This window comes from Pyrus communis, chromosome 7 (genome assembly GCF_041283825.1).
Source record: "Pyrus communis isolate YQ-2024b chromosome 7, ASM4128382v1, whole genome shotgun sequence".
NCBI lineage: Eukaryota > Viridiplantae > Streptophyta > Magnoliopsida > Rosales > Rosaceae > Pyrus > Pyrus communis.
In genome coordinates this window covers 28617627-28644601 of record NC_142571.1, presented here as the reverse complement: position 1 = coordinate 28644601, position 26975 = coordinate 28617627, and the positions used below count along the sequence as shown (strand labels likewise).

Below are 26975 nucleotides of genomic sequence, written 5' to 3'. Positions count from 1 at the left end.
CGAGACCAAACTATATGGGCACAGGTACTCAAACGTGATATATGTCTTGATGATGAACGTAGTTCGGCCGTCGAAATGCCGAATCCTGAAACTCACTTGCGAGTATCCAATCATAAAACCACTCGGCGTCCAGTACGCCGAGTAATGCAATTCGTAAAAAAATCTCAAGGTGTTTGAGAGGTTTTGCGCAGGGCAATTGTATGTTGATTTTTGAAGGGTCTTTCTGTTGTATGATTTCTTGTATTTATAGTGCTCAGTTCCTTGAAACCAATTCTGATTTGGATTGGGAGTCCTTGTCCCATTTCGCCTCTAACTCGAACAAACCTACTCCTACTGGGATTCTGATTTTTCCTTCTTTTCGGGACTCCATTCCTTGCCGGTCGAGAATCCTGGTCGCACCAGGACTTCCTCGACCTTTTCTATTCATCCGGACTACTTAGGATAGGATTTGGCCGACCCTGTCAGCTGGCCCGGGATTTATTATTCGGCCCATAGTATTTATCATTACCTTGGGCCGAGCACATCCTGCTGCTTCGGCCCAACAATAATATTTTGGGCCCAAACAGTAACACATAAAATTACTAAGTCGTGTTACATTTTCCCTTTAATTTTTTTTTTCATCAATTTTCTTTTGATTCATGTTTTAACACGTATTGAATATTTTTCAAATTAACAGTTGGTTCTTGCAGCCGCATGAAGAGACTGACTATTCAAGTTTCACAAGTTAGTTCAAGGGCCTTAATCACTATATAAAGTTTCCATTTCTAATGCTTATTACTTGCACTTATAGCTTTCCCCTTATTAAGAAAATTTCATTGATTGCAATTGGTAAATGTTATTAGGGTGAGAAGGGGATCATCGATCTGAAATGAGCTTTTTATGGAAGCAAGCAGATCAAGTTTTAGAGTGCAATATATCCTTGATTCTTTTTCCTTTTTTTTTCCTATGTGAATTATCCTAGCTTAAAAGTGAATTATATTATTGATTTTGTAATGTTTTGTTGTATTTTATATATGGAGGATTTCAGTGTGAATTAAAAAAAGAGCTTCCTAACAACATATATGTTGCTGCTGCGAGTCAATTTCAAATTCTCGAATTCTCAGATTTTTTTTTTTTTTTTTTTTTTTGGCTTAATTATGTAGATGTTGGATCTCAAATTTTATAGTTCAGAATGTAAAATGTATGCTCTAAATCATTGTGACTTCCCCGTGCAAAAGTACAATGTTAAAATTAAATATTTGATTTTTAAAAGAAATTGTGATCGGACATATTTTATATTTTGGCTAGAATTGTAAAAAGTGGTAACATGAGTTAGGGTCATAGTGAATACGATGCATGATGTTTAACTCCCTTTTTTGGCGCCGGACCCTGTTATGTACGTCCAAAAGTATGGGAGGTTACAGGGCTGTTTAATGCGGAGAGGGGTTCCTAGTTCGAACTTTGAACTCTCCCGTTGTTGAACCACATGTTGGGGGAAGAAAAAAAATGAATAATGTGTTGGGTGTAAGTAGAGTATAGGGTGTTATAATGGGTGTGAACGATAACTGACTCTATAATGTTAAACTTATGATACTTCTGGTCATAAGTTTTCTTAAATAATTGGTCCTGAGAATTTATTAGTTGGAATGGGATCTTAATTTTTTTGTGTTACCTTAATTTATGTGCAAAACATACAACTTTTGTGATTTGAAATGTTTAAGTTCTTCATGTAAATTGTACAGTTCCTCTTTATGTCAGCTGAATTGAATTTATATGAAAACCAGGTTGCTGAATTTAGCAGCCCAATTCACCCATCTATTGCTTATTTAAATTATTTGAAGATTCCTATGTTGATTGGTGATTTTGTTGGATTTACTCAGATCAAATATTTGTTATCTACATCACTATATTTGAGGATGTGATTCTGTTCCTGCCACTTTTTTGGTTACTCTCTGTGGAAATTAGTCATGCCTTTTTGTTTAGATGTTAAAACATGTGTCTGGCCTGCAGGATATATATTTTGTCATCTTCACTTGAAGGGCAATATAAGTGTTAAATGCATGTTGCTTCTGTTTCTCAGGGAAACAGAATTTTTTGCAACTAATCTTTTGTAATCAGCTCGGTTGAATGTATGTAAAAGTCGAATTGCTTATTTTATCGATACCGTTCACTCGTCTATCCTTTTTGTTCGTTCATGATTATGTTGAATTTTTTTTAGGTTAAATTTATATTATTTATGTAATTAAAGCTGATGCATTCAAGTCCCGCAACAACCCGCGTACATTTTTTCTAGTAAGAACAAAAGGAGAAACCAAGGTCTCAACCCACCACATTTCCACAAGCCGATCCCAGTCTCTTCAGCCAATCCGCTGCAGCCACGTTTTAACTCCACGAAACCACTATGTAATTGAAGTCATAGAAGGCTGCGAACGTGAGAACAACCCGCGTACATTTTTTCTAGTAAGAACAAAAGGAGAAACCAAGGTCTCAACCCACCACATTTCCACAAGCCGATCCCAGTCTCTTCAGCCAATCCGCTGCAGCCACGTTTTAACTCCACGAAACCACTATGTAATTGAAGTCATAGAAGGCTGCGAACGTGAGTTTTATCCAATACTTTCTGAGTTGCTTTGTTACGTTTAATCTCAGCCTTAATCAATCAAACCCTTATTCATACATAGTATAAAACGAATGCACAAAGGGTTTATATTTAAACTATACTATAAACTGTTGAGAGTTGTCCCACATTGGTGAGGGACAAGATTTGCTATATGCTTATATTATCTTGGGCTACACCTCATATTGCCAATTGGTTTTATGGTGGAGCCTCAATCTCATCATGGTATTAGAGTAAGGTTGTCCACATGTGAAGCCTAACGGCCACACGCGCTCCACGTCATCCAGTTGTTGTCCATGTGTAAACTTGAAAATCCACCACACGTGCGAGGGTGTGTTGAGAGTTGTCCCACATTGGTGAGGGACAATGTTTGCTATGTGCTTATATGATCTTGGGCTACTTCTCATATTACCAATTGGTTTTATGGTGGAATCCCAATTTCATCATGGTATCAGAGCCAGGTTGTCCACGTGTGAAGCCCAACGGCCACACGCGCTCCACGTCATCCAGTTGTTGTACATTTGTAGACTTAAAAATCTGCCACACGTGCGGGGGCGTGTTGAGAGTTGTCTCACATTGGTGAGGGACAATGTTTGCTATGTGCTTATATGATCTTAGGCTACTTCCCATAGTACTAATTGATTTTATGATGAAACCTCAATCTCATTATAAACTAATATACATGTGTTATGATACGTGAGTGGATTCGTAACATCATACGTCACCAGGGATTCGTAACAGCATGCGTCACCAGACGTTGAATATCTGTAAGCATGCGGGCCATATGTGTGTGTGTGTGTATATATCTTGTACTGTCTATCAAACCACTGGAGCTTAATCTAATCCGTCCCTATATCAACTCATCACAGAGAGAGAGACAGAGAGAGAGAGAGAGAGACAGAGAGAGATGGGACTGTTCTCAAACAAGGTTGATAAGTTCCAGATCAAGCCAGGAGATCACGTTTATACCTATAGAGGGCTGCACACATACTCCCACCATGGTCGGTAATTAAGAGCATGTTTGTCATTGTTTCTAAGTGCCTCTATATAAATATGTTAAAATTGTTATCAAAAGTTCAAGTGTTTTGTGGAATAGCGTAAATGCTTTTTGAAGAGGCAAATGTATATGAATTCCCTTTAAAGCATTTTTACGAGTCAAAAGTACATTTCTAAGTTTTTCTGTTAAACGAAGTTAAAAACTAGTTTTGGCTGTTAAAGAAATGCTTCTCTAATTTTAACTTCCAAATCTGACCTCACACCCCTAATCTCTCAGAATAATTTATTTTATACATATTTAGCGATTGGCTTTTGGTTATATACATATTCAGGAATATGCGTGGAGGCAGATAGGGTGATCCACTACACCAGAACACAAGCTGCAAAAAAGAAATTAGGGATGTTTCGGAAGACTAAATGCAAAACTGCGGGCATCACCCAGATATGGCACGAGGAGTGATCAAAACTTGCGTCGACTGCTTCCTACACGGCCATGGGCTTTACCGCTTCGGATACGGAGTCTCTTATGCTCACTTCCTATTGAAATTTCCAGGAACTTGCACGACGGGTCGTTCCAATTCAGCCGACGAAGTCATAGCTCGCGCCACAGAACTGCTCAACAAGGAAGAGGGTTTCGGGGACTATAAGCTGTTTAGTAACAACTGCGAATCGTTTGCGATTTTCTGCAAAACAGGAAAACGTCTGAGCGAGCAGGCATTTTCTGCCTTAAATAGTACTAAAATCTTGTTCAAAGCGTTTGTGAAGCATAACGTGGAAAGGCTTCTGGAAGACGTGTCTATTCATCAACCAGACAAGTACATGCTGTTGAAACAAACTTTTGAAACTGATGTTAACTTGCCCAGCAAGGAAATTATAGCCCAACTTCGAAAGCTCAACGAGAAATATGATGACGAGCAGGAGGATGTCACTGATGAAGATCTGCTAGACGACCACGAGTGTCTAGAGATCAACGATGAGGAGGGGGATGATGGCCGTCCCTCTCAATCATATGATTAAGTGATATCTTTACTAAATAAACTCATGTTGCAAGCTACGCTAGCTATTAGTTTGGATCCGATGTGTGTCTTGATTATGTATTACTTTATCTTTAAACTTGGAAATGTAAGAATGAATAATTTCCCTTTTTCGGCTAATGTTTGAAGTTAACTCCAATCTGGTCATATGAAAAACTGCAATATTCTTGTTTATGGCTCACTGAAAAATCTATTATATAAGAACGATCTCATAATTCTAGTAACAATCGATATAATGGATAAAATCCACTAGTTAATAAGGTTTTATTTTTTTTTGTCGATCACTAGTTAATAATTGGATTTGTGGGTTTTGTGCGTTAAAAGAGTGATATTTTGATGAGTAGGATCACATGACATTACTATTCATTCAAATTATAACACATTTTTCTTTTTATCACTGACTGACTGAACTATAACCTCAGCAGTTAAGAATGAACTCCCAATGACCAATCAAAAATCAACATCCCAATTGATTATATTGAAAAAGTTAAATCCCAGGTAGTCAAAATTTCCGATGTAATCCAAGCCAAGTGAAATGAAATCAATTATTTTGTTAGATATGTAATAGTAAAAATAAATAAATAAAGTAAATTAAAGGCAATTTTGGCACTAAATTTAAATTATGGAGCTTTATATATAGAGATAAAAACTTGGGTAAAATACAAAAAACTACCTCAACTATTGGTGTTACGACACTTTCATACCTCATCTTTTAAAATTGACAATGTCATACATCATCTTATGAATTTGTGCCAATGTCAGACCTCTGTCAGTTTTTCTGTTACTTTTTCTGTTAAATGCTGACGTGGCTAGAAACAGGACCCATTTTTATTAAAAAAATAATTAAATATTTAAAAATAATAATTAAATATTAAAAAAATTAAAAGAAAAACAAAAAAACAACCCATCAACTCGTGTCCTCTGTAAACACGAAAAATTCCTAAAACAAGAAACAACAATACTTGTTCAAAATATATTTTTGTATTAATAATGATTTTGGGTTACAATCTCTTTGTAATTTGATCCTCTGATTCTATCTTCGTAGGATGTAGGTTTGTGGATGAGCTGTTGATCCAAAGGGTCGTCGGGGCTTGATCTAGGGATGAACAGTTGATGAATGGATCTTCAAGGGGCGTTGGGCTTGATCTTGAAGAATGGGTGTATGGGTTTGTTGAGGTTGTTGATCCAAAGGGCCGTTGGAACTTGATCTTAGGATGAACGGATGATGAGTGATGAACACTTTCTTCAAGGGGTCGTTGGGGCTTGATCTTGAATTGGTGGAAGTTCTTCAAGGGCTATTGGGGCTTGATCTCGAATGAGGATTTGACGAAGAACGAAGAGTGCTTTCTTGATCTTTCGTGATTTTCTTGAGAGCTTTAGAGTTTCAAGGCTTCAAGGTTTTGGTGTGTATATAAATTCCTCCCCTTTCCTCTTGATGGAGAAGGCTATTTATAGGCCAATAGAGTGAATCACCACCATCCATTTTTGGTGAAGTGAGTGGAGTTGGTAGGTGAAATAGATGTGTAATGTAGGTGAAATGAATGTGTGATGTAAGTGAAATGAATGGAGTTTGTAGGTGAAATGAATGTGTGATGTAAGTGAAATGAATAAATGTTGTAATTTTAATACATTGGTTAACATTTATTTCACTGAAATTTCGGTGTCTACATCCCCCTCCCCAAAAACCCTGGTCCCCTTCTCTGAGTTCTCCCCCACCCAACCCTCTATCTCTTCTCTCTCTCTCTCTCTCTCTCTCGCCTCTTTCTCTTCTTTTTCCCTACAACCTGCATCCCTAAAATCCCAAAACCTAGAAACACCGTCGGCGAGCTCTTAATCGTCTAACCCGATGATCGCCGATTCATCCCAGACCATTCATCGCCACTCACGCTGGCATCGGAGCTCTCCTTCTAGCACCACAGGTGCTTCTGGTTCCCCCACTTCAAATACCACGGCAAGTCGAAATTGTGCAGAGGCTTCGCCCTCTCAAAACCCATTGCCATGGACTTCACCTCCACTCTCTCCTCCTCATCTGACTCGCCTATATACATCATTTATCGGAAAATCAGACCAAAGAGAGCCATTCTCATATCACAACTCTCTCTCTGTTTCTCACGCCTCCTCTGATTTTCTCGAAAAATCTCGGAATTTTTTGGGAAAAACGGAAAGTTTTTCTATTGGGATTGTTGTTGTTGTTATTATTTTGTTTTTCTCTCGCAAATCGCCGGAGGGACAGACTCCGAGGGCGAGGAGGAGAAAGGAATGTTGTTGTGGAGGTTGTGGCTAGAGTTAGGGTTTAGGGGCGATTGGGGGTCATGGCCGTCATCACTAGAGTCAACGACAGAGGTAGGGTTGTCGTCGGTGGGATTGGAGAGGAAGGTTGGGGGGGACGAGTGGGAATGATTTCTGGGTTTTGGGATTTTAGGGATCCAGGTTGCAGGGAGAGAGAAGAGAGAGGCGAGAGAAAGAGAGAGAAAGGAGAGAGAGATGGTTGGGTGGGAGAGAACTCAGACAAGTGGATCTGGGTTTTTGGGGAGGGGGGACACGGGTTGATGGGTTCTTTTTTGTGTTTTTAATTTTTTTTTTTTTAATATTTAATTAATTTTTTTAACCATTTAATTAATGTTTTAATAAAAAATGGGTCCCGTCTCTGGCCATGTCAGCATTTAATAGAAAAAGTAACAGAAAAACTGATAGAGGTCTGACATTGGCACAAATTCATAAGATGAGGTATGACATTGTCAATTTTAAAAGAAGAGGTATGAAAGTGTCGTGACACCAATAGTTGAGGTACTTTTTTGTACTTTACCCTAAAAACTTTCACTATATTTCAAGTAACTCTATTAGTTTTTAAACATGTCAATAAAAGACAAAAACATGAAAACAACTAAAGCTCAGCCCAAAAACATGAAAACAATGTTTTAGAATAGGGTTATTATACAAAATGATCCCTGAGATTTGCATGATCAATAGAAATGATCTCTGAGATTGAAAATCAATAGAAATGGTCCTTGAGATTGTCCACCATCCATGATTTTGGTTCTTCCGTTAAAAATTCTTTGGGAAATTTTCAAAGCTTTGTAACTCAATCGATTCTTAACCAAATTCGACCCATAATATATCAAAATGAAGATAAGAAAGTGTAGAATAAGATTATAACTATTTGGAAGCCCAATGATTGCCGGAGAAGGCCGGAAAATAGCCTGAAAGGAGACTGGTCCGAGGGAAAACTGAAAAATTCGCTGGAAACTGGGTAAACTTCAAAGTTCATCACTTCTTCAATACTCAACAAAATCGAGTGATTCACAAACAAAAATTATACTTCTCGATGAGACGAAGAGAATGATATCTTTCTTTACTACTAATTCACCGTCGTTTGCCCCGAAAACTGCTCGAAAATGGCTAACTCAAAAATGGTTAGCCACTTTCGAGCTGTTGTCTGACCAAACCACGGCGATTTAGCCTTCGAAAAAGGTATCATTCTCTTCATCTCATCAAGAAGTATTATTTTTGTTTTTGAATCGATCGATTTGGTTGAGTATTGAAGAAGTTATGAACATTTAAAGTTTACCCAGTTTCCGACGAGTTTTCCAGTTTTCTTGCGGACCAGTCACTTTTCAGGCTATTTTTCGGCCACCTCAGGCAACCATTGGGCTTCCAAATAGGTATAATCTTATTCTACACTTTCCTATCTTCATTTTGATATATTATGGGTCAAATTTAGTTATGAAACGATTGAGTTACAAAGCTTTGAAAATTGCCCAAAATCGTTTTTAACAGAAGAACCAAAATCATGCATGGTGGACAATTTCAGATACCATTTCTATTAATTTTCAATCTCAGGGACCATTTCTATTGATCATGCAAATCTCATGGACTATTTTATATAATAACCCTTTAGAATATCATTCATACCCCTAAATCTTTAAGGCTGTTAATAAAACTCAACCCTCACAACTCCAACAAAATTGATAATTTGATCGCATTTGGCGTCTGCATTCTGCGTACAGCTTGCCTAGATGTCAATGTGGTTGTAATTTTGATGCGATATAACTTTCTAGTGCAATTATGAGAATAATTAATGTGTTCAAATTGAAGCATAAAATCGTAGGAAAAGACTTGGCTGCTGAAAGATTCAGCAGCACCTCCTGCTGCCAACCAATCACTGCTGGACACGTGTTCAAGTTGTGATTAAAAGTTGTGATTAAAAAATTCACAACTTGGACACATGTCTAGCTGTGATTGGTTGGCAGCAGGAGGTGTTGCTGAATCTTCAGCAGCCAAGTCTCGTTCAAAATCGTATATTCAGGGAATTTCTATTAGCATACAATCCAAGATGTATTATTTAAAATTAACATCAAACAGTGTGTTTAGGAGATTAACATACAACAAGGACATATTTCTCTCGAGATATAGACGTCAGGTGAGGATAAATATAGAGAGGACAGCCAAGAATGAGTATTTATTAAATATAGCCAAATATTAGCCCCTAATTTCAAAAATGTCAGTTTTTATAAAAAAAAACTTTTAAATATATCTAAAATATCACTTAAATAGACACAAATGCCCTTAAACTTTAAAGCTAAAAAATTAAAAAACCAAAACCTTGTTAGATGAAGGGTTCTCACAGCTAAACCTTAAAATTGGAGGAGACCTATTGAAGGCATCAACTATTGGTGAAGAATTGTGCATCCCTAAACGAAGATGAGTGTAGATGGTTAATTTTTTGCACTTTTCCTCGTCTACGTTTTCTCTTTGCTTTTGTAGTTTCTTCCTTCGATTGAATATTTATGGAAGAATGAATTGTCAATTTTTATAACATTATTTATCTCAATTTTCCTTTGGATTATATGTGCTTCGTATTTAATTTTCCACCTTTGCATTATTAAGGGTGTTGTCCGTGCCCGGATTTTGTTTTTGAAGATTATCATTGACTGTGGTAGTGAATTGAGAGATTTGTTGTGTTCTTAGAAAGTGCAAAAAACATATTTTAAGGTTTATAGAATAGAAAATCTTCGGGTGCATATTAGAAAAATTAGTGAAAGTACCACTTGATTATGGCACAAGAATATTTTAATCAACAACTAGTTATTTGTATGAATTAAGGGTATTTGTGTCTATTTAAATGATATTTTTGATATATTTGAAAGTTTTCATAAAAACTGACATTTTTGAAATTAAAGGCTAATATTTGGCTATATTTGATAAATTCTCCCTTTTGTATTAGATTAGATATGAACCCTACTAGCTTAGGACTAGAACACAAAAATGTAATCAGAAGTCCCGTAGAGACAAGTCGCAGCAATCATTTGAAACCCTAACCCTATCTCTTATTTGAGCACTGGCTCCATTAATTATATAGTGTCGGTGCCTCTGCCTTCCACATTTGTTACACCAAAAACAATTCCCAAAAAAAACCGTTTATATTATTCGGTTATGATTTTGAACATGATTATAAGGGTTTCCAAATTGTATACGTAACCGAATCCGACCTGAACAGTAAATAATATAATTTATATATAATATAATAGTATAATATATATATATATGTATGTATGTATTTGTATATCTATTATTCTCCAAACCATTGCCTTGAGAATAAAAAAGTTGGATTTTGTAGAAAAGTCAAATTTTGAATCAAAATCAATGCAAACTCAATGGTTATGAGAGACGTCAAAGACAAACCAACATCATCAGTGTTTCAATATTTATACTCAACAAGATTGATTTATTCATTGGATCATTTTATACATCAAATGTTTAATAAGAAAATTAATATCTACCAACTTAAAATGTCTCAATTGAACAAATATATTTTTTGTATTGACAAAGATGGATATACCAGTTACCCAATGAGGAATCCGTTACCCATTGAGTATAGTTATGGATTATACTTGATGATTAATTTGCGGCTATATATATGGTTAATTTTTATAGTTATGAGAATGGATATAATATTTCCGTCTCCAAACCGAACCGTTACCATCCCTACTTCTTCCTCTCATCAAGAACAAAGTAACCCAAAATTTGTTAGCAACTTCAATTTGATACATCTGATTCTTACTTAAGATTAGTGTATTTGTGCTTAATGCTAATTATTCCATCACAAAAATTGATCAACGCATGAATAATCTAATTAAAACGCCGAGATCAACAGTAAGTGCACGTAGACAAAATCATAAAATCCCCTGCTTGGAACTGAAACAGAGTGTCTCTGTTTTCTAATCCATTACATACATCATGAGACTTCAACATATGAAGCAACATTCGAAATCACAAAGTCACACTTATCACTCCACAACCCACAACATTTTCTCCAAGTACAAAACAAAACAAATTAAACGAAGTAAAAACCCAATTTATTCACCAACTTCCTTCCATCCACGACCATCACTTCCCGGACTCGTCAAGTCTCCGCTTCTCCACACCGCCGCGACCTCGTTGCTCCGCCACACCAGTGCCAGAACTAGAGAAACCCTCTGTACCTGCCATCCAAAAAAGAAATTAATTGGTCAAATTCGAATTAGCCGAGTACAAATTCTGATTAGCAAAATGCTATCGAGTTTTTACCAGTTGAAGAACCAAGGGACTCTGGAGAAGCAGTGGTTTGATCAGCTTTCCCAAACAACGAACCAACAGCCCCTCTAAGCGTATCCGCCACAACCTTCCCATAGCCAGACTGCTGGACATCCTCAGCCCCATAATCCGGCCCCAACTGCCGAGTCACCTCCTTGGTCTCGGTCACTTTCCCGACAGGCCGAGCACCACTCCGAGGCTGCTCGGCCTTACGCTCATGCGGGGTTTCCGATACGACCTGAGAAAGCGCCAAGTCCTCCTCAACGGGCTTCAACTTCTCAGACAAATAGCCCTTCACAGAAACTCCTTTGTCCTTCCCGGCTTTGTCATACTCACCCCGGGTAGTAGCAGTACCCTGGTGGACTTCTTCTTTGCCCGCCGTCCCTGTACTGCCGGGGAGCTTCGACATCAGGGTGCTCCCTGCCCCGGCAACCTTCTCAGAGACAGGTATCGGCTTCTCAGTAAATGCGGCTGTAATGACCATACCCTGTTGCTCAGGTGCAGCTGATCCGGACCCAACGGCTGCGTGATCTCCATATCGCTGTTGGTCAGTGTCGCCGCCATATCCTAGCTTGCAAGCGACGACGTTTTTCGCAGAAATTGCTGTATCGGCAATAGCAGTAGTGGCTGATGATATTTTCCCAGTATAGCTCCCCTGGTTTGATGGATTCTCAGGAGTGCTTAGATTTTGTCCTGTTCCTGGATGAATGTGTAATGTTATTAATAGACTAAATGTGACAACATATAAACGTATCGACTACATATAGACAATTGTAACGTAGAAACATGAACAATTGGAGAAAATTTTCGTTGTGACGGAAACACAAGTGGTGCATCATGTGTTTTAACATCGATAAAATATCCAGCTTTTCAGAAGGGTCATTACTAAAATTATACTATTCCCGTAGTTACCTGTAGTTTGATAACTGGAAGCCTGAGGCTTAACAAATTCGGGCTGATCATTGTTCCCGCCTCCATATCCAAGCTTGGAAGCGATGGCATTTTTAGCAGATATTGCCTTGTCGGCAATGGCGTAACTACCGCCCTGGTTCGGTGGGTGCTCAGGAGAAAATTGATCATGGCTTCCAGTGCCCAAGTTTTGATTTGTTCCAACATCATGGTGTAATCCTATATCAACAACATATCAGTTATAACCATATTAACTACATATTGACAATATATCCGCATTGTATTATACATATTCGCATGTTATATACCTTAAGAACATATCTGTTAGTTACCTGATTTAGTTGAATCATTTTCTGGAGAAGAAGCATAAGGATTAACATCTTCACGTTGATCATTGTTCCCTCCGCCATATCCTAACGTTGAAGCCACAGCATTTTTGGCAGATGTCGCCTTGCCAGCAATGGCGGATGCGGCAGATGAAGCTTTCTCGGTGTAACTACTGCCCTGGTTCGACGGCTTGGTATCTCCAGCATGGATGCTCATCTTATCAAACGAGCGGTGAATCTGCGTAATTCCAAATTCATCGCCACCTGTTGCATGTTACAGTTTACTTATTCGTAGCAAAAAAAATGTAAGTAACTTATAATTCAAGGCAAAAAAATTGTGTTATGGTTTACCAGCATTAGTAGGATCAGTAACTTTAGTCTGATCATTTGAAGGAGTAAACGCCCGAGGGTTGGCCATACGAGCATTTGGATCCTCCTCCAATCCTCTTGGTCGGTCCAAGTTTACCTCGGACTGCCCGAAATGCCCTTCGTTTCCGGTAGCAGAAGTATGACTTGGGTCTGTAACATTGGTCTTCTGGTAGTCTCCACGAGAGGAAATAGGGGCGCGATCGTCCAATCCCCGGTATTGCAAAGGGACCCTGGTTTGACCTGAATGCCCTTCTTTCCCAGTACCAGAAGTCTGCCTTGGGTCAGCGACATTGGCTTTCTGGTAATCTCCTCCAAGGGAAGAAACAGGGGTGTGCTCCCTAGATTGACCAAAGTGCCCTTCCTTCACAGAAATGAAAGTTTGACTTGGGTCAGCACCCTTGGACTTGTACTCTCCCAAAGAAGGCAGGGGAGTGTTCTGTGGGGCATTAGGTGCTTCCCCCGTTACAGACGTTTTCCCGAAATCAACTTTGGGCTTCTGGCTTGGAATTTGATCATGCCCAACGAGAGACTCCGTCGTCGAGGCATGGTAATTTGGCCTAGGCTCGAGAACCTTGTCGTGCATGGGTGTCACTCCTGGCTGAACGGAATGAGTTTGCCTAGTGCGTTGACCTGCAGCGGGTGCGCAATCCTTCATCGGATCAGTCTTCTCCAAATGCGGCACTTTGGGATCGTCATCGTGCTTCGCTGCTCCTTTCGTGTCTCCAAATTTTTCTATTGGTACCTTCGGAATGTCTCCTTGCCCCGTAGCACGGCTTCCAGTTGCTGCACATCATATTCACACATTTAATCACGTTTGTGTCCCAAAAGAATAAATCATAGCTAAGTTAGATCGATGTCAGCAAATACTACCTTAACCAACCGACCTCTAACCAACTACCAACTACCAGTTGACATAGCTATGCCCTAAATCATTAAGATGAAAATAAATGAATTGAAACAACATACTTGTTGCACCATGCACTCCAAGGTCTTCTCCTTTTTCTTCACCATCTTCCTCGTCGAGATCGTGTTCATGGCCTTGACCATGCTTTGTGAGCTTGTTCTTTATCTTCTTCGCCTTGTCCCTTACCATCTTGAAAACCGACTTCTCCTGGTGGTCCTCCTCCTCGCCTTCATATATACAAATTAACAAATAAATTAACAAAATTGAAAAACTAACACCGTTGTTAATTAAGTATTTGAAGTATACCAAGTAAAATGAGGTTTCTCGTTTTTTACCTTGGTGCGTCCCGACGTGTTGCGACTCCATGATTCAAATCAGTGAAACTTCACGAATTAACTGCGACTAAAAAACTGCTTTGTGATTTGCCCTTTTAAGTTTGCAGAAAAGATCAATGCTGTGCAAAACAGACGAGTGAAAGTGTAGGTTTATAGGGACTAGCTTTAACAGGAAACACGGAGACTTCTTCTGCCACCTTTGCATGACTCTGTCGCCCGGAACGAGACACGTGGGATAATCACCGTCCAGCTTCTAGTTTTCTGCCACGTAGCACTATCTGCTATACGTGGCATTCGGGCAGCGCTAGCTGGTTTTGTGCGGATAATGTCATGCAGTTTGCTCTGCGGGAGATTTTTTAGGTACGGACATGATCATTGAACACGGGTACACCAATCAATACATTCTGCTTAGTGATAAGTTTTTTAATGTGATCGGTACACGAAATGGTACATCATTTGTTATTATGCAAATGATAGGATACGTGTGCTAAAATGTTAATAACTTAAAAAATAAAATTTCTCACCACTTTTATTAAAATATGTTGTACCACTTAGGTTTCTGTTATAATAAAAAATTTCCCCTGTTTAGCTCGAGTCTGGAGAAAGCAAAAGGTTTGTATATATGGTTGGTATGGACACACCTGCACCTGACACCTAAACGCTGCAAATAATGACTTAGTATGTCGACCAAGCAACACAAATAATGACGTAGTATGTCGACCAAGCAATACAAATAATCACTATGTCGACCAAGCGATACACTATCGACTATCGATGTGTCATCATCCATGTTGGTCAGACTATTGAAAGTTCGAACAAAACCATCTATATCTTTATGTATAAAGGGAGGACACAAAATAGTGAAACGTTCGAATATTCTTAAAATGTTCTTGCTTGATAGAGAAGAACAACATACAACTACCCAATTAAAATATAGACAAAGTTGTAAAATTACAAACTTTACAAAACTGAGGTTGCTCCTCTACATATAATGTTTGAGCAAACCTTAAGTTTACATTTTTCAACCGCTAGATGAAGAACCCACACTTATAGAATAATCGTAAATAAGGTGGCCCCTCCAATCGCTCATCCCGAAAAATAGTTTACCACATCTAATTTCAGGTGAAAGTAATCAAAATCACTCTATAGACACACGTACAAGATTGAGGTTTATCTTTAAAGAATAGCCAAGAGAAATGTTAATGAGACTCTTTCAAAATAAGACTCTCGATAGACTCCGTATCACATCTGTCTTTTTGGCACAATTTCCGCCTAGATCATAAAATATTGTGACAAAAAACAGAGGTGGCAGAAAGTCCATGAAGAATCTCAATTTTAAGAGAGTTTCCATAGCAACGAAGTCATAGAGTGAATAGTTAATTAAAGCGCAAGTAGCGTATTTGTCAATTAAAATAATCGCTTCAATTTAAGGTGATTGAATCTAGAGTTCAAAACTTTTTAATGTACAAAAAATAGAAAACTAAAATCAATAAGTTCATAATGGAGTTTTAACCACCACGGGGTGGCCCAGTGGTTCGCGACAAAATTCAGGTTCCTATTTCATACGACACGTCCTAAATTCAATTTTTGGCACTGATGTATCGCACGATAGTGCCTAGAGAAGGCTGAAATACCTTTGTGAGTCTTTCCGACCTCCAGATTGAAAACTGGCGTGGTGAAGCCACATGTGGTTTTTTATTTTTTTTAATTTTGACAAAAACAAAAATGGAGATTTAAGCACCTCAATTCATAATCTTTAATCGTGATTACATACATGCCGTTTGATGCGAAGACCGAATTATTACATTATCCATCCAACGCAAGATATAGTTTCCACGTTCTAGTGCATAGTACGCACCCGGCGCATTTTAGTACAAACGACCCTATCCGTATCAATAAAACGGCCGAAATTTTAAGCGCCAAATTGTGAATTCCTCTGAAACCAAAACAGTCCGTTGCGTCTCAAAATTCTGAAGCTGAAATGCGAACTCGCTACCTCAACATCGACTACTTCACCGCCACTCCAACCCAAACCCCGGAATCCACAACCTTCCTCCACCTTCCGATCCCTCACCCCCCTCCCTCCAATCTCTCCACCGCCTTCGACGGCCTCCAACTCCCCCGCTTCGACTCCGAACTCGAAGTCTCGCTCCAAATCGAGCAATTGCCGATCGGAGCCGCCCTCTCCAAGTTCTTTTCCGATGTTCTTCCTCAGAAGATCGTTATCGATGTTGCGGACTTCGAGGCCGGCGATTCGTCTCCGAGTTCTAGAAGTTTCGGTTCCGGAAGCCGTGAGCTGCAGTTTTGGGAGGTAATGTGCTGAATCGGCTTCGGAATTTGTTGATTATCCGTAATGCAGTTGATTTTGTAACTTAATTTGGATTGAAGTTGAATTACCGCATTGTTGCGTTGGTTATTGTTGAAGGAAAAATAGATTACTGAGTTTTATCGTTCAATGTAGTTATAGGTTTTGTTTGGCTAATAGCGTATCATGTATCAGAATAAAATTAAATCCAGAATTGTCGTGAATTGTTATTATATTTCTTACTTATTCAACGTAATTTGAAAATTAATATTAACTAATTAAGTTTAAAAGAAAAAGGAAAATAACTAAACTAGCGATCAATGATTGATTTCGTTGCTGACATTAGTATTTAGGAAACAAAGAGATTTAATAATTATTGTTTTTAGTAATTTATCTTTGCTCCTGCTACAGACTGTTCTTATAAGTTCGATTTTCCGCTATGTAGTATATGGAGACTCTGGAAAATGAGAAACTAAGTAGGTATTTTGTTTTATTTATTTTAGTCTTAGGTTCATGTTCGAAAATCTGAAATGAGGGCGGTGAATTGTATGAAGCCTGTAATTTCTCTTTTATTTAACTGCACAGGGTCTTACTTTGATGTCAAAGTCGATAGAAGTTTACGAATTCTGAAACTGAACTTATATGTTAAGTAGTTATAGTAATTACATTTTAAAGTAATTCAAAAGAATCTGTGAAAACTGTGATTAGTGTTATTCGTATAATATATTTGTTTGTGATGACCTGCAGCAGAAAGCCGAGGATCTTAAAGAAGAGAAGGGATCGGAGGATCAGATAACTTTTGGTTCCAAGACTCATGGGACTGACTTTCGAAAAGTATGCGTATGGAATTCTCATATCATAAGAGCCTTATCATGTTTGTTCTTGTCTGAGAACTGAGTAGTCAAACTTATGTTACTGTAGAAGGATAATGGCAGAAGAGATGCAGAGAAAGATGCACACCCATATGAAATCCTCCGCTTTGAAACACCAGAGTTGGATGTATTCGTGGTAAAATGAATGTCCACTAATCAGTTGCTAATATACAATTTGGTTCTGCATCCATAATATCTTGTCTCTTATCTGCAGGAAAATGCTTACATTTATGAGAAAGAGGGGCTCCTGTTTCTTTCAGAAGTTCCAGAGGCTGAGAATAATTTAGTAAGTTTCTTATAAATTTACGATTCAGTTATAATTTGCTTTGGTCTTTCTAATTAGTTGACGCATGACAAATAACATTGGCACTTCTCAACCTCCGGATGACTTGTCCTTGTATGTGTTATAATTTTAATGGTGAACATTGTAATAATAATAACCGTAGTTTTTTTTTTTGTTGGTTATCATATTAGATAGTGATTCTGAGGTTTTTAACTTATGTCATTCTCTGGATAGACATTTGATAGGGTGGATCTTAGAATCACTATAGGTATGGAAGGGGTTGGATTGACTAATTTTGAATTTGGTGTGCATGTATTATATCAAGTTTACTGTGCATTATTGTTTACTTTTGTTAACAAGTTACTGATATTAAGTTTGTCTAAGGGCTGTTAATGTGGTGCTGTATTCCTTTCAGGAAATGCTTAATCGTACACTGGAGTTTCCTTGGGAAGTTCATGAGTCAGTTCATACAGTTGAAGACTTTCATTCAGAGTATTCCATGGATCAAAAGGCTTATATGTTTGAAGATGATTGTTCTTACAAGGACCAAATGCACTTCTATCAGAATTTCCCTCTATTAGAAGTAAATGAGATAACTCTGCCAACTTTGACAGGTTTGTCTGTAGAGGATGAACTTTCTTCTGTTTACGAAAAAATTGAGCCCCAGCATGGGGATAAAAAAGATAACCTGAATGGCAAGGAGCTTTTGGGTACAAGGGAATACGGGATCTTGGAGGGTCTTTTAGATCTTCGATCTGATCTTGGGTCTCTTGAGATTACCCCTGAAATGGATTTATTAAGCATGGTGGAAATGCCGCAGATTCAGGGAAACATCACATATCAAGGGACGTCCACGGGTGCTTGTTTCCAGTCTCTAAGCCCGGTTGTTTTTGAAGAATTTCACATTCATGATTTGAACTCATCTCAGCATTTTGAAGTCCTCATTAGTGCCCTAACAGCAAATGAACCAGAAACTTGTGACTGGATGTTTCATGGAGACATAAACTTCAATACTTTGATTGTTAGTCATGAGCTAGCCCTTGTCGATGACACATTTAAATCATTGCCTGTGCCTGTTCTCTCTGATCATGAAAAGATATGTTCTTCATATGTTGTTATGGAGGAAACACTAACTAACTTACAGCCGCTACCCCTATCTGCATCAGATAGGATTTACTTGGATTGGCATTTTCTCGAGAAAGACAAATGCAATTGTCAAATTTCTTTCTCCCATCAGAAAATCTTGGAGGATACAAATTCACTGAGCACCTGTTTTGATTGGGACTCCTATGATGATGGAAAACTGGTGTATGATTTTGCTTTCTCGGATGCTGCAGTAGATGAGTTTAATACAGAAGAAAACAAAGAATTACAGGAGTTGCCCTCTGATGGCATTCCTATGCTTGCTGGTCATCTTTTAGATACTTCAGGCAAATTGTCAGGCGGCGGTTTTCCACAGAAAAAAATTGGAGAGCATATTGATAAAAGAGGCGCTGAGAGGGCTTCATCACTTTTCAAGTCTATGTCACAATTCAATGATATCGGCTTTTTCTTGAATCCCCAGAAGGCCTCTACAGGTGGAAATAGTAATTGTGCAGTTACCACAGTTGCTAATGCTACATTTCCAAAGGTTTAATCGTTAATTATTTGAATTTATCCCTCCCTCATTAATCTCATTGTTTATTTGTTTCATTTATGGATAGCTTATAAATTCCAACACACTTACCTTTCTATTCAAATATGCTAACACCAGATGTATGCCCAGGGAGAGCAGTCCTATTCTATATCTGCTCCAGTTGAGAATATGAATGATCAGCAGTCAGAGAAACTCTCGGACATTTTTCCTGGTCAGGAAAAGAGTGATATGAGATATAAAGAAGGTGCAGATGAAGTAGAAGCTAGCAGTATGCCCCTACCTAATCTTTCTGTGCCATCTGCAGTGGAAGCTGAGCGTTTTCAGCAGAGCATGGTCTCTTTCCCTGAGATGGTCATTGTTGTAAACACTCAAAATCTTGATAAGGAAATGATAGTATCTAGAAGAAGTACCTACCAAAAAATTCTTGCAATGGAGAAAGAAGGGGTACAAGTAGTAGAACGTGATTCAGATTTACCTGTGGATATCATAATCAGTTCTGCAATTTGTTTAGTGTGGTATGACTGCAAAAACATTGGAAAGAAAGCAACCACTCTTGATGAAGCTTCTTCATGCTTACCTTTGTGCATTGAGAACATTGCCACAAATGTTTTGACGTTGCTGAGTTTCACTTTCAGTGGCTGCTTTATGGTAGTTACCGAAACTATTTTTCGTAGTTTTCTACTTTCTTTGTTTGCGTTTTCCACACTGAACTGATATAACTTATTATTCTAGTGTTTCTCTTTCAACAGATCTTTGAGGGAGAAAACAGCTTCCTCTCCACTGTAATGGAGTACTCAGATGGACTTTATGCAGCAGCAGCGGGCCTGGGAATTGATTTGCAGCTTTTCAACTCATATTCATCTGAGTTGACTGATGAAATTATATTGAGCTGCATGGGACATGCCACAAAGTCGAATAGGTTTATATATCCTCGAATGCCTGAGTCGGAAAGTCTTGCAGAATCATTCCTTACCAGATTTCCTTCAGTAAATGCTTTGACAGCTCATGCAATACTGTCTTCAGGAGGCTTGCTCAAAGAGTTTCTTGAATCGTCCCATGAAACCAGGATGAGTGTAATCCAAAAATATCATGTTCCTGATGAAAGTATCACACTATTTAGTACTTTATGCAAATATGGTGAACCGGCAGATTCTAAATCAATTATGACAGACTGCTCCTCTTCAGTGTCTTCAGGTCCGGACTCGGGAAGATATAATCGGAATCTTGTTTTGGAAAGAAAGAAACGAAAATACAATGGTAGTCCTGACAAATATGAGTTACAAGCGGATGAATTCTTGCACCTGGAACCGTTGAACCAATTCAGTACCGACATCTTGAATCCTTCTACAGCTTCCAAGTTAGCTGATTCATGTATGTCAAAAAGCCCCAAAATAATTGATGAGTTCAGAAAGTCTAGGTTCTCTCAGAATGACTTGTTTGATCAAGAAGTGGGTTTAGATATGGATATGATGATGAATCCTTTTAAGGTTTTTGAGCCATATGATTCTCAAATCTCCAAAGGGCCTCAGGTATTAAATGAGATAAAAAGGTCCTGTTCATCGTTGAAGGATAAGCTGTCAGGTCAGAAACGAGGATCAGATACGCCTATCATGAAGAATTTTGATTTCTATAACAAGAATTCTGAGGTTCTGCATGAGGACCTAAAAGGAGAAGTTGTTGACCTAAAAGGTAGTCCTGTATTAGATGAGGACTTTTCTTTTATTGGCAACTCTATGAAATTCTCATCTCAGATGCCTGAGTTGGAAATGGATTCCACAAGGAAGTCTAAAGCTGCAAGAAAATTGTCATTTGGTTCAAGTAGTCACCGTACTTTCCCAACAGCTGCTGAAATCAACTCAACTCCCACTGTTTGGCGTTCTGCAGAAAACCTGAGAAAAATTTCGCAAGTTGGAGCCAACAATTACTCAGATACAAATCTCGAACATGATGTTTTTCCCTTAACAAACCGTAACAAGCCCTTAGAGGAGACTTTCATGAAGAGGTCTGGGGGGAAATCTCAAGGGCTACATTTCCATGAAAATGATATATCACCCTATGGAGGAACACAAGGGCTACATCTCTACGGAAATGATATATCACATTATGGAGGAACACCACTCTCAAAAGCTCTCCGTTCAGGCAGTTCACAGAAAAATACTCCCTGGACAATAGAGTTTCTGAACAGAATCAAGGAAAAGAGCAGGTTGCGTCAGCAGTCCCTTCCTGGTGACTTATCTGGCCCTAGTTTGGGTTATCCAGGGAATGTATCAAAGGTTACCAAGAGAAGAAGTCCGTCTATTCTTGATTTTTACAAGTACCAAGGTGGCAACACTCCAAGAAAGTTACCAGGAAAAAAGAGGCAGAAGCGACCTTTACAATCATCAAGCTCATCAAAGAATGAAACAATTTCAGCTCCTCCTCTTACCGAGTGGACACCTATTGATAAAAGAGCAAGACAGGTTTGTCTAGCATCTCTTTTGGCATCTTGAGAGTCTTTTTTTCTTGTATTATAAACCATATGCATAGATGGTATTCCTATCATCGAAGCATTGACAGTTTCATACTGAGTCTTTTATTTATCCACTCAATCAACTGCAGACACTATCTTTTGCAACGAAAGATAGTGGAAACCAGACTAAGTTGGTGTGGAGTGATGGAGCTCATGGTGTCAGGAAAAAGTTTCAGATGCAAACATGAAACGGCAAGGTGTGTTGGCTCAGAGCTTATGGTTAAGGATCATGGTTTTAGATTGCTTCCCAATTACTACAGAAAAATGGAATTTGTTTCTTTTTGTGTTTACCTGGCCGAACATAAAATGATAACTGTTTGCATCTCTATTTCTGAGTCAGTACTTTTGTAGCTGTCTGGAAGTCCTGAGTCCGTGTAAGTAATATCAATGAAAAAATGGCTGAAATATAGTTGGTCTCTAATTGTTAAGCTTGAGCATCTCATTTTTAACTAAGTTACATTGTCCATGCTAGATGTCATCTGGCAAAAAATGTTCAACAGCTAGGCTGATGCATTCTTGGCATTTACTTAAGTCTATGAGACGAATAGCAAGGACGAATGAGTAATGCCTGTATGACACAAATACTGTGTTAACCATAATGAAAATGGTACAATATTCTTGAAATCTCAACTCATATGAATCCTGGATCTTCATCTTTCGGGTTCCAAAGTTTGGTGATTCTGTAGTGATTCGAGTTAGAGAATGATGAACAACAGATTTATAAAAACCTAATGTCTATTGCTGCACACCCTATTTCTTAACCTTTGGACATTCTGCAGAACGACTGAAAACCCAGCCTCTCGCTGAATGAGATTCCCATTCTCTTTTCCAAGCCCTGTTATCAAAACCTCATAGGAAGCTAGTTCTTCTTGCTGTTTTTGAGGTTACGCACAGTCATTACAAGTTGTTGCCTTTCACCTTCAACCTCTGCGAATCTGAGACTTATCTCAGAATATCTTTCTTCCATTTCCTTCAGTTCGTCTTCCATAGATTTGTTTCTTTCTTTCAGCAATGTCAATTCGGTCATCAAATCTGTATACTTATTCTCATCAATGGTGGCTTTCAACTGTTTCTCCAAGCAATCTTCTACTTTCCTGTGAAATGAAATGAAGTTAAATAAGTCGCAATCTACTTTTACTGGTGATTGTACTTGTTTGTGTTCACATTTACATGCATATTCTCATCAACATAGAAAAAACAAAAAACCTATATGCAGATAAAATGGTATAATTAGTTGAGTTAATTTTGCTTGATAAAATGAGTGTACCTTTGTCCATTGGTATTCTTAACCTTTTTCTTTGAGTTGCTGACTTTCTTTTGTACTTCAGCTTGTAATTGAGATATTTGTTTCTTCAAGCTTTCTTTTGCCAACGCTTCTTTTTTCAACGTATCCAACAACTTGCTGTGCTGGGTCTTCAGGTTTTCCACTTCGGAGTTCAGAGAAGCATTTGTCGTTTCCTTCTCATCTTTCAAAGATCTAATGTCGGTAAGTTCTTCATGCGTTTTCTCTGTTTCCCGCTTTGCTGAAGCAAATCTTTTCTCCAAATTTTCCTTTTCAACACTCAGACACTGGATCAGCATCCCATTTTCTGCAATTAATTTCTTCATTTGTTCCAAATCTCCTCTCAATTTATCTTTCTCCTGTCTGGAGTTAGAATTCTCGTCTGTGAGCCTTTCTATCTCAGCTTCGAGCATTTGGATTTTCATTGAGAGAGCTTCGTGCTCTTCTTCCTCATGCCTCTTTACTTTTTCAAGTTGCTTTGATGTATTGTCTAGTTCCGAAGACATCTGTTCTATACGTTTTGCTTTCACCTCAATCTGGTTGACAAGATCTTGCAATTTTACTTCAGTCTCGCCCTTAATCAGCTCTAACTCTTCATTGGCTTTCTGGAGCATCTCTTCCAGAATTCTGTTCTGCCGGCGCAGTTCAGTGGCCTCTGTCATCGCTTTTGTGGCCTGTATCTCATTTTCATCAACCTTAGACGTCATTTCCACAGAAAGCTTTCTAAATTCCTCTTGAAGGTGCTCAACCGTATCAGAATTATTGGACCTCGTCTTCTTCAATGCTTCCTCGGCTTGGATGGCCCTGTATTCCTGCTCAACTTTGGCATTCATCACTTCCTCGAGTTTATCTTCAAATCCCTTGGCCTGCATCTCGCGATCCATCTCCAAAGACTTAAGTTCACTTTCAAGTTCCTGAATGGACATCAAACATTCTGAGAATTCATGTGCTTGCTTCTCAATTGTTTCTTCTGATCTCTCTAACTGAGATTCAAGCTCTTTTATAGTAGCCATATAACCCGCTCGCTCATTTTCCATCTCTGTTCGTATTCGTTCTTGGTTTCGATCTAACTTCATAGAGATGTCATATTTTTCCTGCTTTAAAAGGTCATAGTCCAAGCTGAGCTGTTTTATACGCATATCCTGCTCTTCCCTCTTCTTCTGGTGGGTGTCTATTTCACTAAGAAGTTCTCTGATGTCAAGCTTCAATGATTCTATTTCCTGATCATCCTCTTTTTTTCTTCCTGCGGAATATGTTCCCATCACTTTGGATTTTTTTTCAGCTTCTAACTTGCTTGAAAGATCAGATATCTCTCTCTTTTTCTTTCCCAATGCATCTTCGAGATCCTTCACGACAAGGACTAACTCAGAATTTGAGTCTTGTGTCTGCGCGAGCTGCGAGCGAAGATTGGTTCTTGCTTTCTTTTCAGAACTAAGCTCTTGCTTCATTGCTTCTAACTGCGCTCTTGTATCCTCAGTCTCGGGCTGCAACGTTTTGAAAGTCCGTTTCCCATTACCACGTCCCTGCGAGGACTTAAGTTGTTCACATTCCATTTTGAGCGCATCTCTCTCCTCTTTAAGGCAAACAATCTGTCTAGACAGATTGTGTCCTTGATTGCTCTCTTTGGCCATCTGTTTCCGAAGAGACTGCAATTCCAGTTCCGATAGGTCTGCCTGCCTCTTGAGAGCAGTCATTTCATTTCTGAGTTTATCAACATCTGAAACGGCTTGCACTCCTGTCGGAAGCTTGTCTTCAACAATGTCTGGCGAGTCAAATAAGCTTTCATCTGAAGACCAATCCAAGCTTGATTTTTGACGCACATGGGTTTTCCTTCCGTTGGCACCCGCATGTCCATTTTGAGGCATAGAAGTTGGTACTTCAGGGGGTGACAGGGAACTGCCAGCGTCACGATGGGCATATCCTTTATTCTGCAGCAACATGAACTACATCTAGTCAAGTTCCCATCCTCAGATTCATCCCAGAACTGGCACCTTTTTCCCACACTCAGATATTCATAAATTTTAGGTCATTCTAGTTAACTTGATTGAAAAGAAAGTGCTATAAATACCGTTTCGTTGAAACTTTGGTGGTTGCTTCCATCTACGCTGCTATGGTGCGAAAGACTTGGATCGTCACTCTCTTCGATTTCCCTGAAGATCAGATTAAATCTTATGTCTAACTTGCGCAAGCGAAGGGAACAGCGAAACAAATATCGAAACAAAGCAAAACTAGAGAAGGAATAGAGTGATAGAGTGTGGATTGTCACCTTTGATCACCATCTTCCCGAATCCTGTCAATTGTCACATGTAAAACCACACCAGAGTTTGCAAACTTAAGGGGCAGTGTGATGCTTAACGGTTCAGTTTCCGCCACAATATCTGCAAAATCAATTGAAGCTTCTCCGAGATAACCTGATTTCGAAGATCCCTGCAACAATCCCCTTTGAATTACAACATTACCAAAACAATCCCATCTAAACTACAAAAATAGAAAACCAAAAAAACTCCAAAAACTCGATTCTTCCATACATTTGAAACAATGAAGTGATAAATCTTCTCTTTCAGTTTTCCTGTTTTTACTTCCTCAACGAGCTTCACTGACTCAAAAACTGGATTCTCCCAAATGCAGGTGCCGTCCTGAACCGCCGCTTTCCCCAGCTTCACCGTTGCCTTTCCGACGTCGTCCGGCACCAGCGACAGCATCAAAGCAGGCTTCTTCAATTTTGGCACCTGAATAAAAAACAGTCAGAAAAAAAATCGAGGTACGAATACGATGATCCTGTTTACACACACACACACAATATATTATATATATGTATATATATATATATATATATATATAACTAGGTCGCATTTCAGCTGAACTTGTTTCGAAATCGAAAATTTCGAAATAAATCCATCCAGAACAAAACCATTTCGAAATAAGTGACAGGAAAGGAGAAGGTTTTAGATTTTGTGTTTGAAAACAATACCTGCGTTGCTTGAAACTGCAGTTGGAATACAGCCCTTATCTTCTTCTTCTTGCTCCATGACTTGAACATGTTTTCTGTTTTCTGAGTCCTGAGTTTTCAGATCTCGGAAAAAAAATTCTGAGATCTACGGCAAACAAAACAATGCTGCTTTGTATGATGTTAGAAGTTAGAACAGAAGTTAGAAGCAAGCAAGGTGTTTTTCAGTCTCCCGTTTTTGAAAACAGATGAATATTCTGAAAACGACTACAAGGCTGTGTTGCCGTGAAAATCTAACCTCTATCTGTAAGACTAGATACTCCACCACAGAACCATTTTTGAAGACGACTCAGAAACAGATTAACTAAATAAATAAATAATTAAATGTGATTTAGAGAAACAAAATAATAAGAAGCTTCGCTGTAATGGACTTTTAATGCAATCATGTGTTTCAGGAAAAGATATCTGAATCGGATTACAGACAGCTTACTTTGTGCTTTTGTAAAGCTTAGTGACAGAAATGCCCATGCAATGCGATTGAGATTTACAACGCAAAAGAGCCATTTAACTGTAGTAGTAAGGAACTTGACTTAGAACCAAAATTTTTAGGTCAAAAGTGATTTAAGGACTACCAGATTTTGATAGGTCACCTTCGAAGTATGTTGATTAATAAAATTGTGGCCCCATAACTCCTTCAGTACTCAAAAGTCCATGGCAAATACTGTTTTGGTATAAATAGGGCTGGAAAATTCTTGGGTTTAGTTGAGCTTTGATTGGGTTGACCATAAAAAGATGTTTTAGCAAGTCATTCAAATTTAATCCATTAAATTTATGGTGAAAATGATTGAATCCAAAATGACCCGTTTTGTTACCGGGTCAATTGTTTCATTCATTAAAAAAAATAATAATAATTAAATTGTCTATGCAGTTCTTAGTTGGGGTTTTCATTTTAACGTGTCAACGGATATTTAACAATTTTGCAGGTGGACTCGAAACCAACCATTAAATAACGGGTCATTAACGATTTCAACTGTTATCAACTTGGCCCGTTAAGACCCAACCCAGTTACTGATTTTAGCGGGCCCGTTGTGTGCGAATT

General features: G+C 38.5%; 3 protein-coding genes and 1 pseudogene across 6 annotated transcripts; 2 read left to right on the top strand and 2 right to left on the bottom strand.

Annotated features, from left to right (window-relative positions):
- Positions 1-3455: 3455 nt before the first annotated feature.
- Positions 3456-4739, top strand: LOC137733236 (protein LEAD-SENSITIVE 1-like; annotated as a pseudogene). Its single transcript, XR_011068432.2, has 2 exons — positions 3456-3597; positions 3925-4739. The product of XR_011068432.2 is annotated as a protein LEAD-SENSITIVE 1-like (transcript).
- Positions 4740-10775: 6036 nt separating this feature from the next.
- On the bottom strand, positions 10776-14634 carry LOC137735084 (low-temperature-induced 65 kDa protein). 2 transcript variants are annotated; one of them, XM_068474456.2, is made up of 7 exons: positions 14043-14634; positions 13770-13934; positions 12786-13586; positions 12441-12698; positions 12112-12327; positions 11194-11898; positions 10776-11108 (listed from the first exon to the last, which is right to left on the bottom strand). In XM_068474456.2, the coding sequence occupies exons 1-7, from the start codon at positions 14071-14073 to the stop codon at positions 11014-11016; spliced, it is 2271 nt and encodes a 756-aa protein (XP_068330557.1). In that variant the 5' UTR covers positions 14074-14634; the 3' UTR covers positions 10776-11013. The 2 variants fall into 2 exon arrangements, with proteins under 2 accessions (XP_068330557.1, XP_068330558.1); XM_068474457.2 differs by having other exon boundaries at positions 11194-11892; positions 14043-14195.
- A 1358-nt stretch (positions 14635-15992) lies between these two features.
- On the top strand, positions 15993-24669 carry LOC137734531 (protein SHORTAGE IN CHIASMATA 1). 2 transcript variants are annotated; one of them, XM_088696956.1, is made up of 8 exons: positions 15993-16353; positions 17098-17181; positions 17269-17355; positions 17434-17505; positions 17918-19132; positions 19268-19786; positions 19888-21597; positions 21737-24669. In XM_088696956.1, the coding sequence occupies exons 1-8, from the start codon at positions 16024-16026 to the stop codon at positions 21833-21835; spliced, it is 4116 nt and encodes a 1371-aa protein (XP_088553082.1). In that variant the 5' UTR covers positions 15993-16023; the 3' UTR covers positions 21836-24669. The 2 variants fall into 2 exon arrangements, with proteins under 2 accessions (XP_088553082.1, XP_088553081.1); XM_088696955.1 differs by having other exon boundaries at positions 17095-17181.
- LOC137735223 (uncharacterized) lies at positions 22221-26040 on the bottom strand. The gene is made up of 6 exons (XM_068474632.2): positions 25901-26040; positions 25458-25658; positions 25196-25356; positions 24998-25079; positions 22915-24857; positions 22221-22741 (listed from the first exon to the last, which is right to left on the bottom strand). Exons 1-6 carry the CDS (start codon positions 25967-25969, stop codon positions 22507-22509), a joined length of 2691 nt encoding a protein of 896 aa, XP_068330733.1. The 5' UTR covers positions 25970-26040; the 3' UTR covers positions 22221-22506.
- Between the last annotated feature and the right edge of the window lie 935 nt (positions 26041-26975).